The 14,725-nt window shown below is 42.7% G+C and overlaps 1 protein-coding gene across 11 annotated transcripts in view; it reads right to left on the bottom strand.

Annotated features, from left to right (window-relative positions):
* Positions 1–14,725, bottom strand: part of lrrc7 (leucine rich repeat containing 7) — a 95,534-nt gene that overhangs the window by 58,447 nt on the left and 22,362 nt on the right. For all 11 annotated transcript variants that reach the window (XM_068589702.1, XM_068589693.1, XM_068589691.1 and 8 more), the window contains exon 3: positions 2,268–2,883. In XM_068589702.1, the coding sequence (XP_068445803.1) occupies positions 2,268–2,292 (25 nt within the window). In that variant the 5' untranslated portion in view covers positions 2,293–2,883. The remainder of the gene's footprint in view (positions 1–2,267; positions 2,884–14,725) is intronic.

Raw genomic sequence — 14,725 nt, forward strand, 5'->3', positions numbered from 1 at the left:
ACATACTTTATAACTACGGTGCTTTTATCATCATTACTGTCTCATATATGGACTCTGCTTCTCTGCGTCTTAATATCATATCATATATGTCTTTATCTCACATGAAAGAGATCAACCAAAGACATAAGAGCCAATGCATCTTACTTTTATTATCATTTTATTGATCATTTCATAATTAGTTAGGTCTATAACATTCCATAAAATGCTGAAAAGTCACAGTCACAACGTGACCTCTTCTTGGTTCATCTGACCAACAGTCCAAAACCCCCAAAATATATGTTTTATATGCCAGAGATCCTTCTGCTTGAAGAAATTACTTCACAATGAATCAATCATAGATGCCGATGTATTTTCTGTCGATTGACGGATCAATCAGCTACGCCGCTAACAGCTTCCTTAAGACCACAAATACTTCAGACAAGTGCAGCAGGGTGGAAGAAGCTCAGTGTCTTCTGTGACAAGTCAAAGTCCTGCATTCAATTGAAGTAAAATAAATAATCAGCAAACGTACTTAATAAAAGTATAGAGTCAAATGAATTGTCCAAAAGCTGTAATGTATTTATCGTTTATATTTATGTTTTTATATTAGACATTCTGTAAAAGAGGAACTCCTAAAAAACGCAAGAATATTTCAACCAGTGTTTTATTTAAACCGACTTATCTCAAATATGATCAAAGCACGAGTGTCTATATTCTGAATCAAGAGAGACCAAAGCGCCATTGCTGCTCCAAAATGATGAAAAAGTTTCTAAAAAATCTTGAACAAGTTGAAGGCATTAAAACCTTAGGGACTCAATTTTAGACTGAAATAACTTGATAAGAGAGATATTTTAACCACAGATGAATGAACTGTGGTGGAGTAGACGTTTGAAGTAGCGCACAATGAAAATAACTACATAAAGTACCTCAGAACTGCTCAGTGCTTAAGGTAATGCACCTGATTGTATTACACCTGCAAGTATGCCATGTCTATATATGCAGTACGATTACTGACTGTACACATTTTGGAAAATGAGGCAGATTACTCTGAATAGTAATATGTCGTGCACACAGACTACAACCTGGACCTCAGGGCTCCTTGATGCCAAAGAAAGAGACCAAAACTAATGACACATCACGGCCCGTTCGTAAAATGATACAAAATAAGGCGATTAGCAGTGGCGGCGAACCCCCGCTCATCTCATTGGCAACACAGACAGAGACGCTTTGAAATAGGTTGCATTGAAGATTGTGATTAAATATTCCCTTTGATTAGAAGAAGCCCTCTTTTGCATGTTGCTTTCGTGCCCCGGCTGCAAGTCAGAAAGACACTCAGTATGTGTGCAGGTTAGCGATAAGGCTGCAGTGGGAAAACAATGACAACACATAACTACAAAAATTATGACCCGCACAATAAACGAGTTGAACCTTGTACAGGTGTATAACAGCAGTAATGAAGCTTTTAGCCGAATGGTTCACAAGCCTTTGTCATTATAGCGTGACTGATACAGCTAAATAATGGGCGAGATAGGCTAATGAGCTACCATACCTCAGGCTGCTGGATTTAACAGGTGTGTGGTTCTGCGGATCTGTGTGTGTGTGTGTGTGTATGTGTGTGTGTGTGTGTGTGTGTGTGTGTGTGTGTGTGTGTGTGTGTGTGTGTGTGTGTGTGTGTGATGGTGTCTTATATGAAAGCATAAAGCTATCATAGCTGAACGGCTGGGGGGCAACATGTCAAGATAGGAGGGTGGCATGACACTGCACCGTATATCATACTTAGACACACACACACACACACACACACACACACACACACACACACACACACACACACACATACACACATACACGGTCCCGGCTCTCTCTCTCCCTCTCTTCCTGCAGTCATGGCTGTTTCATTAGCTCATCACAGAGCTCGAGAGGCCCGTGGATGAAGGTCTATGAAATGATGGGAGCATTTTTATAGAGATAAAAGTGATAAAAGAAACATCTAAATTATTTTATAGCCTATAGTGAATGGAGTTGTTGCAAATATTAAATAATGTCATTATTTGTCGCAAGATATGAGCCTAATTAAACATTAATGGTCAGGAGAACATTATGTGTATATGACATAAATCTATAGGATATGTTAGATTTAAAAAATAATGGCATTTTATGCAATGTGGTTAGGATGATGAACCACATATTCCTCACATGTCGATATGAATTAGATTATTATTGAGGGATCATTAACACAGACTGAATGACGAATACTGCAGCAGGTAGAGTCAATCTGGTTGCCTTACGTTGTAGAGTAGAGTAGTTATCCATCTGGCAAGCTGCTGGTGGCGGATCCGGTTTTTTTTCTTCTTCTTCTTCTTCTTCTTTTTTCTTTTTTTTTTCTTCTTCTTTCTTTTCTTAAATCACTCTGGTTGCCCCCGTGGACGCCGCAGCACCGGGTAAGATCAGTCTACCGGGGCGAACCGAGCCGGTGAGAAACCACAGCAGGTACCCGCGCGACCAGCCGCATCTTCAGTCACCCCGAGGCCAGAAGACGGAGGAGGAGAGCGCGTCAAGCCGGGCACTCATGTCCGGATCGCTCGGTACGGTTTTAAATCCAAGTCGGTTCCACACCGTTTTCAGTCAGATCTCCTCTGTGGGTTTCGTTGCAAGATGCCTCGCTCCGCCTCCATGTACCAAAAAAAAAAAAAAAGAAGAAGAAAAAAAAGAGAGAGAAGCCAAGATGCGGGCACTCCGGGAGAGAGAGAGAAAGGTCAGTGTACGGTTATGAAAATCACACCAGGTGAACGGATCCGTGACCGAGAGAGGAGCGGTGCCCTTCTTCTTCCTCTTCTTCCTCCTCTCCGTTACCGTAAACCCCGCTGCAGGGAAAACACATTCAGCAGGAGCGTCTCCTCCCATCTATCCCCCGTAGAGAGAGAGAGAGAGAGAGAGAGAGAGAGAGAGAGAGAGAGAGAGAGAGAGAGAGAGATGGATGGAGATGGAACGAGGACGCCGGAGTAGGTGCGTTTGCGCGTGCGCATGAATGTGCGCGCCAACGTGTTGTAAACCTAATTGCGCACGGGCGCGTGTGTACGTGTGTGAAAAAGATACACGGGAAGGAAGTCATCTCCTTAGCTCATTGTGGAACCTCACACACACGCGCGCGCGCGCACACACACACACACACACACACACACACACACACACACACACACACACACACACACACACTCACACACAGAGCGTGTCCCTGAGACTGTTGCCATGCTGCCTCCATCTTTCCCTGTGAGAAAAAAACATTTTCTATGTACCAAGATAGCTCAATGTTGGAAAAAGTTCATTTTAAATAACACTTTTTTGTGTCTGGTTATGGTTGCTGGATATTCTATGACACATTGTTATTCTAAACATATTCAGGCTCATCGATTAATCCGCTGAAACAGTCATCATTTCCTAATCCTCCAAGGTGAAGTCAGTCTACTATCCCAGAAATCCCTACATTTCAGAAGCTTACACGGGAGCATGTCTAGATGTATCACTTAAAACATGAAATAAGCATTTAATCAATTATCAACATAATTGATGATCCATTTTCTGTCGATTGACCAATCAGTTAATCCAGTTATTGATGCGGGTAAACTCTAGATGTCTTGTTTTTCAGCCTCTTTTTCAAAAGATTTTAGGTTGTTTTTTCGCAAAGTTTAAAAAAGAATATGCACTGAGTCTGTTGCATACAAATTGGAGTCTCGCGAGACGGTCAAAATCGAAGCTTGAGAGGCTAAGATATCCAGACTTACAATCTCCTGGTGGTCCAGCTGGAGACACGTCTCACACAACATATTCCGTCCTTTATTGTGCCACGTCCAAGTCACATCAGAGTTATCAGAGCACAATGAACCGTTTCTGACTTGAAGAAGTCACACCAACATCCGAGTTGTAGTTCTGACTGGAAAACGTTTTTTGTTATGGTTTCCGATAAATCAGACTTGGCGCTAAGCAAAACGTAAACAACACGGGTGTTTTGTTATTTAAGATACATGAACCTACATTAAATGAATATCGTGTTAAATTGCAAATGCGCAGTACTTTTGTAACTCTCACACGTCGGCTAAGAAGTCTTACATTTTTCTAATCACTGCAAAATCAAACTCTTCCGGCCTCGTAAACACCAATATCTTTCAAATGGCCCCTCTGTAACACATACTTTTATGATGTTTGCTTCTCCATAGCCACAGAAAGACCTCATTCAACTGTTTGCACAGGTCGGATACTAATAATGACGAATAAACTGATCTTCCCGTGTAAAACCTGTCCAGCGCCCCTTTGAGTGTCAACTCTTTTAAATTTGCTCCACAAAGACATGATCGACCCTGCAGATCTTCCAATCTGACCAGCGATAGCAGCAGTGACACGTTCAGATGACCGGATGTGTGCCCGAGAGTCAGTTTGTAAAAACATCCCGACGTCATCAACAACTGTCCCCACTGCCAGAGACACTACGTGTTTGGCCACATGCCCGAGGGAAGTGTGTCCCCGACGCTCTTCCTCCTCCTCTTGACCGACACTTTAGCTTCCGAGCTGAAATCTGAATCTGAAAGGTCAAGGTGCCATCTGTATCACAAGTGATGATCACACTGTTCATGAAGCTGTAGCTCATTGTTTGACTTTAGAGGGCAGGAATCAGTGAAGCGTGGTCAATGTCTATATTTACTCGTCATCACTTGAGCAAATGACAGCAATCTTCTGCAGGAAAGTTCCTGAAGATGTCTGACGCTGGGCCATGGAGTTAAACCCGGAGGACGATAACTAGCCTCAGGTGTAGCGCAGTTATGATCGCATATGTGGTTGTGATAGTCGCTGAGCAACAGAATACCTCTGTTGGTCTGTTGACGAGCATTTTGGATGTTAGTGAACAGCCAGAGCTCAGAGGTCAAAGCACAGCAAACTGCTGCTCGTAGTCAGTTGCCCACTGCTTGGGTTGCTGGTTTGCGGCTTCCTGAGCTCAATGAGCTCATCCCGCATGAGGCCAATTAAACTCTATTTGTTGCCTTGAATACAATTTTGCAAAGCAATAAATCCACTTCACAGATAGGTGGCCGATTCTTCGGTCTTGGCAGCTGAATGATTAAACTTCATTGTGCAGTACGTAACTGTTTATCTCCTCAACGCAGAGGTTTGACCTGAATGTGTAATTTGTTGCCTGCGGTCTTTTCGGGGACACATTTTTGGGTTGATCAGCAAATATTAGCAATTCAGACAAGAACGTCAATAGATGTTGCAGATTACTTCCGACGGAAACTGTTTCCCTACATCTGCACATGCTGACTATAACGTTCAGGGAAAGATAATGCTTAAAGCAAATACCCTATTGTCATGGTGAGGGTCAAAGGTTACATACTTACACTCTGCCCTGCTACAGCACATTATGTCCTGCATTTGTACTAAGCGGTGCTCCTGGACATACATTACATGAACCATTGCACCCCGCCGATAATGGCATACATTAAACTCCACTATGCTCAACACTAAACACATACAAATATGATCGAAACATAAGTAATAGTGGCCATAAACTTACCATGTAATTTACTGACATGTGCCGGCTCATTCACGACCATGTGACATTAATAACTGTTTTAACCAGAGTTTGAAATGACTCTCGTTTAAACCCTGAGACGTGGAATTCTCCTTCATGGCCACAAATCGCAGGGATACTGAGCTGAGATTAGAAAAGCAGGCTTGTGGCATGGGGAAGGTCATGTTTGGGATGTCATGACAATCACAGCAGGATTATAACGGAGGCAGCCGGTCTCAGTGTCTCAAAAGGACATCTATTCCAATGAAAATCTTCAAGATTGCCATTGACGATGATACGAGAGAGCATTAGAATTGCCTCTCCACGGCTCTCAACATGGCGATGCTGAGCTGGCGCTAACAGAGCTAACAGAGCTATCAGCGCTAGCAGTGTTTACTTGAGGAGGAACCACAGCGTGGGTGCTCCCCCTCCGCGTCGGTCAGGACAGCAGCTGTAACCGCCGTGTGAGACGTGTGAATGCACATGTATGCACTAAAAACACCCGGCTATGCCAACAAAGCAAGAAAGATCGGCCAACAACAACAACAACAACACACACACACACACACAGAGGGAGAGCGACTTTGTTCTCTGCGTCCTCTTCATTCGTTCTCTTCCTTCCTCAACGGTATCTTGTATATCATAGTCGTTTGCTGCTATAGTATCGCTCCGGGTGTTAAATACAGCCCCCTTTAAAGTGATTTAGGACACTTGATAAGGAACATGACTGAGGACCTTCAGCTCTACTTCATTCCACTGTACTCAACTCTCCTCAAACAAATGACATAGTATCCTTATGCCATCTGTGCCAGTTGGCAGAGCCATGATGAAGCTCCAGTTAAACCCAGATGGCAGCGCCGGGACTCTCCAAGATTGACTGAGTTTAACGACAGTCTGGGAGAGAACAGGAAGCTGGCCAGCAGTCACTCAGTCAGTCAACAAGTCATCTCCCTCCCTCTGTGTTTCCTGGGTCACCTTGAGCATTGTCCACTATCCACAGAAGTTCAGAAGACACCAACTTCAACATTAAAGTATTTTCAGAACCAGTAATCAGAATCAGAAGCATGTATTTGCCTGGTGCGTTACTCATACGAGGAACTTGTCTTGGCGGGTGGTGCATAAATTAGACAAACAACAATTCTTCCAGGGATGCAACTTCCTGAAACTGAATTTGAAAAAGTTAAAGTCCTGTTTAACAGTCGGGATTGCGTGTGTTCCCTGGCAATAATTTAAATGGGCCTTTGGGCTTTTTAGACAAAGTGTAAAGAGAAAGTTGACTTTGAAACATTCAAACTTTTAGTTTTCATACAATAAAGTGATCGGCTTTTAGGGAATGGACGGCAGCACAAACGAAACAGTATAGCACTGTTGTATTGGTTAAAGGACTTTAAAAGTGTCCAAATGGATCAACTTCTGTATATCTTGAAAGATGTGAGTCTCATCTGTTATTGACTGATGATTTAGTTTAGACTGCGTAGAGTTGTTACATGACATTGTGGAAAATGTTGAGGGATGCTTAAACATCTGGGTTTTTGTTGTATTCTTCATGGTTTTTCTACAAGCAACTGTGGACGATTTGTTTTATCAGTGATGTTACCACAGTTGTATAAAAGCATTGAGCCACAGGAGGCCAGACGGTGACTTAAAATCAATATGAGGAGCTCTATGCTGTCTCTTTTTCTGAGGTTCTTTGCTCAAAGTCCAATCCCAAATAATATTGATCATTCTAGAGAAATATTTTGTGCATTTTAAATTTCTCGACAATCACTGTCAAAACATATGGTGCAAAAAACAAACATTCAAGAATTACTGACTGTGGAAAAGTGCACGCATACTTTGTTGCACATTCCTACAGTAAAGAGAAATGAAATACTGTACAAGAAATGTACAAAATCATTGTCTTAATCTTTTTCTTGGAGCAGAAACTTATGCAAAAGGAAAGTGAGAATTGTTTTTTTTTGGACACACAATTACAACTTAAAAGAAGCCACAAGGAAGAAACACTTGGACATTCTCAGATTTTGCTCAAAATAGAAACACTGCAAGACTAACAAGCCTCAAACAAGCCTTGTTGTCAAGTAACTCAGGTGAGACGTGATCAAATTGAAACACAATGCCTGAAATGCAACACATTTTACACTCTGTGTAACACTTTGGTTGGCCAAAACTCATTTTATGAGAGCCAAGTTTTGCCTCCAGGTCCTATTTCAAGCAGCTCAGATTCAGCTGATTTTGCCCACAGGTCCTATTTTGGGTAGCTCTGGTATAGAGAGCCAAGCAAGGCGCCGCTATAAAGCACAGGTTGTCCTGATGTACATCGAGAGCTCGTCTATTTGTGGTACCAAATTGCTGCTCCTTCTCAACACCTCATATCTATTCTGTAAGTGTTAGATAGAAATACAACAATGATGCTTGTGATGGCAGCGGCAGGATTTCCCAGCTATGCAGATATCATATAGTGATAGCAAACTGAGACCATTTTGGCCACGATACTCCAAAAGGCTGTTGATGGGTTGGACGTGGTTGTGAAAAGCATATAGATATACAAACACGCGTGTTTTAGGGGAAGATCGTTTCTGAGAGAATTTTGTATTCGCAGGCAGCTTGACAGACTAGTATCTGCAACACTCACACAAACACACACACGAACACACTTCCCAAAGAGACTATATGAGTATGAGATGGTGCCCTGCAGGTAGCAGGATGTCACGCAGAGAACTGACAGCCTGGTGCTGAGCCAACTAAAACAGTTGTGTCGTTAAATCACCGAAGCCTCAATAGTTGCTTCCTGTTAAGATGCTCACTGAGTTAATGTTGCCAGGCAACAAATACAATTTGAGCCAGTAAGAGGAGTCTTAGTAAAATCACTTGGCTCCACAATTTACAAAGAGATGTTAAATTAAATATATAAAAAGGTATAGGCCTGCCAAAGAATTAATAGCTTTGCAATGTCACATGGTGATGTTTGGCAGCTGTAATCAAGGCCACCTGTGTCAAGAAGGAGTCCTTTTAATAAGCTTTCTGTGCATAGAAGTCCATCTCTTTTGAAACCTAAATATTCCTGAATGTAAAGTGAAGTGCGTGGGACCTGTGAGAAATGTACAAAGTACTGAATGCGTATCATTCTGACACCAGCAGTTTTTCAGTTAATCATTCTCCGCTGTTTCAGTGACGTTGTCGCATCAAACATTCGGTCAGATGTGACACCAAACAAATATTTGCACTCATTTGTACTCCCCACATGCCCTTGTTGGATCATTATTGGTACGGTGCTGTTTTATTAGAGCCGGTTTGTTGATTTTGTGATCGGGAAAAAACGTTAAATGGACTGACCCTCACACCGCAGTGCTTTGCCGGAGGATGTGGCCTTGAGGCCGATCAAATACATATAAAAATGTGCATTCCTTGTCGATTACTTTATGCGAGCGCTGCGTTTCTTCTTTTTACCTTGACATCATTGAGGTGAAAGACACAATCATTGTTGCTGTGTTAACTTCCCAAAGCTGGAAAGTACTTTGTATGGTTTTGGCATCTGACAAAACTCCCGTGAACATCGTGGTGTTCGAACCCCGCCGTCCTGCCCACCACTGGAGAGCAGAGCAACTGGTGTCCAGTCACACGGTCCGCACACATGAACCGCGTGATGTTGCATAAAAGTGAACGATTCATTGAGGTTTCTATTATTCATATGTCCTATGAATAAGTGATAAGAGATGCTAAAGTGATTCATGGAGACACTAACTCAACTCCAATCACCAAGCAGCGAGGGGCAGTGCTGCACACACACACACACACACACACACACACACACACGTGGAGAGCATGGGCTTTCCCATAGCTATTCCTGAGCACCTAAAGAAAAAGGAGATATCTGTCTTTTTCCTCGCATGAGGTACCTAAATTATAAATCAATGCCAGTCGCTGACTTCTATTTGCGTAAATTGAATTTATTATGTCTCCACTTCCACTCCACTCGATTTAAGGTGTGAAGGAGAAAAGCCACTTAGATGACAACACCAGTAATAAGCCTTCTTGGATTAGACGTTGTCATAAATTACAATAAGAGATACCATCATGGGCTTGTAAATGTGGTTTACTGAGGTGCCACAACAAACAGCATTAAGGCCTAAAAAATAAAATACGTTAAAGTTATTTTTCTTGTGTACAGATAAACCACAATGTACAAATCCAACAAAACTCTTCAATGCATTCTTACTTTTATGGAAAGGGCAAAAAGAAATACTGTGCCAAAATTATTATATTGCGTCAATAAATACTCGAAATATGAACTGACAACTTCACATTTATAAATGTGCATGTTCGGGGAGCCATCAGCGGCCGTGATCCTAGAAAAGCTTTTGCTGCAGGCGGCAGCCGTAAATGCACTCTGTGCTTTTACAAGCGGACTTATTAATATTGTTGGCCAGAAAGAAACTCTCAGGAGCTGCTTTTGAGAAATATCGGCACCGAAACTGAAAGTCTGAAAAGTCCCTAAATGTTGCAACAAAGCTTGAAGCAGAAGTTCAATACAGTAGACGGAGGGCGTAATTAATTTAAATACATCTATTCCCATTTAAAACTGTGGCATACTTTGAGTGCGTGCCTGTGTAATCTGTTCCTCAACAGCTCTGAAGATGATGTACGCGTACAACAACAGCTGATTAAAGCAGAAAGAGAGGGCAGAGCGGCGCAGTACGATGTCTCGTCCCACTGTCTTCTTCCTGACAATATAACATATCCACGGTTGCCATGGAAACACAGTTTTTCATGAATCACTGTGTTATATTTTATTTTTCTCCGGGGTCAAAATCTGCAGTTTATGCCACCGTCGTGTGCACTGCGCTCATGACCGTCTGCATTGTGAGCCTTAAAGATCCGTTCTAGGTATTCGGTGTGGGGAAGACACCAAGCGTTAGTCCGCTCCCACTGAGATGACTAAATGCTGGCGAGCTGGTTAACCGGCCGACCAGCAGGCTGAGCGACTGACGGACCAAAGGAGGAAAAGGTGATGAGGAAAGACGGGAGGTATTTGACAAAGTTAGTGTTCACAGGGTAGGATGCAGAAGCAACTCCATCTCCTGCTGGAACTAAAGTGACTTTGGATCTTTGTAAGGATGCAGGTCGACTGGACTGTCGTCAAGAAAGACAATTACTGTGATATTAAGATATCTTGACTATTTTACGGCCATCAGACTACAACTTGTTCGGCTTGGAGGAGCCCCTAACGTTTCTTTAGAGACCTCGACAAAGCAGATATTCACTGGTTTGAGGTTTACTCTAAAAAAAAAACTCCTGAATGTCCTGTCAGACTTCCTCTCTTTGAATCTGAGAGTACATTCAGCCTCCACACTGCATTATGCCATATATGGAATTTTGTGAATGGGTGTTGCTAGGTAACTGTAAAAAGTGCAGTAAACCATGGCGACTTGCTTCTTGTATTTAGGATGATTAAGGATTAAGACAACAGCTTTAAGCGCTGGAGCTGCTGAACTAACGAGAGGAGTTGCATGCAGAGAGAAGCTCTGGGATGTTTAAGGTTACTGCTTTTATTTTGGCACGAAACAGACATAGATTGTGTGCTCTATGTTCTTATTTATTGTTTTCATTGCATAGCTTTGATAATGATATTAAAAAGGTTTTGTAAAGTGTGATGGTAAAGCATCTCAACATGTGTAGACGTGTTTAGTAATGCATCAGTTATTCAAAGCGTTCAACATTTTTGTCCTCTACTTACTACTTACTGGCAAGATTTACTAAATCCCAGCTCTGGGGCTGTATCCGTCCAAGGAGCATCTTAAAATCAGGATCACCCCGTGCCCTCATGTAGTGTTCACTCTCCAGTGAGACATCAACTAATGGGAGTTCAACATCAACATCTACAACTACTGTCCTGTTAAAAGTGGTTAATTCCTAGTATAATCTTCAAAACAACGTGCATCTCAATTCATCCATCCTAAGCATTTTGGAAGTGTCGACACACACACACACACACACACACACACACACACACACACACACACACACACACACACACACACACACACACACTTTCTCTCAATGCGTCTTGCATAAAACAGTCGGGGCACTGTATTTACGAACACATTACATGCTCATTGTGGTATTAGTCAATCTCTAAATTATTAGAATCGATGCATGCATTACATTACATTACAAATGTAATCTAATGATGCATGTGGGGTACCTCAGCCATGCTGTGCCTTCATCTGTTCCTCACTCGTCATGGAAAGACTTTGAAACATTTAATATGAAGTGGGACATTTGCTCCATTGCAGCAGTGAGCAAAGGCCTTCTGTCGGATCGTGACCTCGAGTCATTCTGCACTGATTCTATTACCCGCCAGCTCCTTTGGCTGAGACGTGTGTACCTGTGGGCCTGGACGCTGGACGGGCTCTGCACTTGTGTATGTACAGACACACCTCTTGAGAGTGCTTTGAAAGCCCAGTAAAACTCATGGAGAATGCCAGTGGATGTTTTCATTTGCTGTGTGACTTACAGTTCTGTGCAACTTGTGTTCATGTGGAATATATGGATAGAAGCCTCTTGCATGTATGTGCCAAAAATAATATGAATCCTTACATGTTTACTGCTTGTGCTAGAACACTTTGTGTGCTCAATTTGCCCAGCGACTTAATAAAGTATGGAAACAAAACGGGTGTATCTCAGAAACTAAAAGAAGCACAATAAGATATTTCACATCTATGAAGTCATAACAAGTTGATAATAAAATGTATGCACACATACACATGGTTGTATGTTCTGACTTTCAGCATTGATACAGTAAAAGTTTGAATTTAATGTGATCTAAACCTTCCAAAGCTGTACTGTTGCATACTCACTCAAATAATGTCCATACCAAATTTCAAGACTTTGAGTCCAATCAGAACAAATCTTGTCACATTTTTCTTCATCATGCTAAAACGCTTTGGGCGCAAACGGGTTAAATTACTTTCCAAGCAAAAAGAAACACACGCAAGCCTGTATACACACACCCATTAACACACCACACACATCCATTTTCCTGTGAGTATCTCCATGTCATGTTTACTCAGTGCCCAGCATGTAATCATCTTATTACTGCACAACAGCCCTTTACAGTTGTGAAAAGCCAATGGATGTCACACCTGGTTAGCTGTGAGAGTCAGCTGGCTGTCCACAGCGCGGACGTGCTCCTGATGGAGAGTGACGGATGTGGTCATAGGTCAATAAAGTGTCCCGTCATCCTTTTATCCATCCTCCGTAGCCTCCTTTCTTCCTCCTCTCTAGTTTCCATCGTGTCGCCGTGTTTCTGCTGTTTGCCTGATTTTCTGTCTCATCGTATTTTTGTCCACTTCTCCTTTGTTTCATTCCTCTCTTGAAGTTGTCAGCATAAAAGCAAACAGAGATATAGACGCAGCAGGGAGCTGGGTACACTGTGATGCGAGCTTGCGAAACTGAAATGCATTCGTGGACAGCGAGAGTCTGCATTAACTATGTTATTTTGGTCTGCATTTGAGGATTTACTTGCTCGTTGAGCCCAAATAAATCTTATAGAAATACAACTCAGAGAAGAGAAGAGCGGGGATTGATTTCCCCTGACCTCTTTTCTGGAAGTCCACATCCCCCCCCATTCACTATTCATCTATGTGCTGTATATTTAATGTGCACATCAAACATCACTATTAGCACTCTGGATGGATTGCTGGATTTCTTTCTCCTCCTCACACTTTATCTCACACTTTCTGCCTCTCACTTCGATGCCTCCTCTCCCTCTCACTTACGTCAGCACTCCTTGTGAATATATGAATGAGATTAAAACAGAGAGAGACACACGCACACGCACGCACACGCACGCACATGCACACACACACACACACACACACACACATACACACACACACGTTTGTTTTTTCTCCAGCACAAAGCCTACAGCACACATAAACATTTTATCATTTCCATTTCACCAGTGAGAATGTCCACTGTCTTTGAACTAAAACCTGATAGAACCTGTTACTTATTAAAGAACATCATGTTTTTTTAGTGAATTTCGCATTGAAGAAACTTGAAATCACCGAAATAAAAGTACAATGAAAGCCTTGAGACAGCCTTCCAGCGTGAGACACCTCGTGTGACTTTGATTCTCTGCTTTAATTCAACCCACCGCGTCTCAAACGGCGAGTAAATAAATAATGCAGCTAACAAGCATCGCTTTACCTCAAGCAGGACTCGCATGCCTCCCTGTTTACACAGGAGGCGGAGTCTCGCTGCTTTCACACACGCACACAAACACAGGGCGACGTGTAGCTATGTGTATCATTAGCCACGTTTCTCAGACCCAGAAGCTATAATTGTCCCTTAACTCCAGGACACAGAGGGATAGGTGGATGATTAGAATTAAAAGATGGAGGGAAAGATGGAAGGAACCGATAAAAGCTCCAGGAGAAGCTCCGGGAAACATGTGAAGACCAAAAGAGAAGAAAGCACAGGTGTGGAGAGAACGACGGGATGCTGTGAGGCAAATATGAAGTGCAGATTTAAACCTGAAAGTTACCTCTCACCTTCCTTCTTCGATCTCTCTCGTTACCCTCTCACTCACTCCTTTCTTTCACTTCACTGTAGGCTCTCTGTTGCTATGGCGACTGTTCCTGCCATCGCTGAGGAAGAAAAGACACCTGGCGAGAGGAAGAGGATCAAACTGAAAGATGAAGATGGATCGAGATGACGTGGATGAACACGGTTGTGTGTGGCTTCTGGATCCTGTACGCATCTGCACAATAATGCAACTCTTGGTGAATTATGACATTTTTGGGGGGGAGGGGGGGGGCGGAAAATACGCTCATTCACTTTCAGGCCGAGGACCGAAGCTGCTCTGCTGACGCGCTGCACCAACTGTACGGAGTGCAAAGTGAACACATCCGTGTGGATATGAACATGCGAGAGGCGACTTATGCAGAGCGGGAGGGCAAACAGGTCAAACAAAGACAGGATTTGCAACCAGGACAGCAGTTTTTCTCGTCTTCCGACAACTCAAAGCACTTTAACACTACATCACATCATTCACCCATTCACACACTGATGGGAGGAGCCACCATGCAAGGTGCCACATCAGTATAGTCAACCATTCATACACCTTTGGCGCAGCTACTGGAGCAATTTTAGGGTTAAGTGTCTTGCTCAAGGACACATCGA

The sequence above is a fragment of the Clinocottus analis genome, unplaced genomic scaffold, assembly GCF_023055335.1.
Source record: "Clinocottus analis isolate CAN_PGR_092001 unplaced genomic scaffold, fCliAna1.0.p SCAF_23, whole genome shotgun sequence".
In the NCBI taxonomy this organism is placed as follows: Eukaryota; Metazoa; Chordata; class Actinopteri; order Perciformes; family Cottidae; genus Clinocottus; species Clinocottus analis.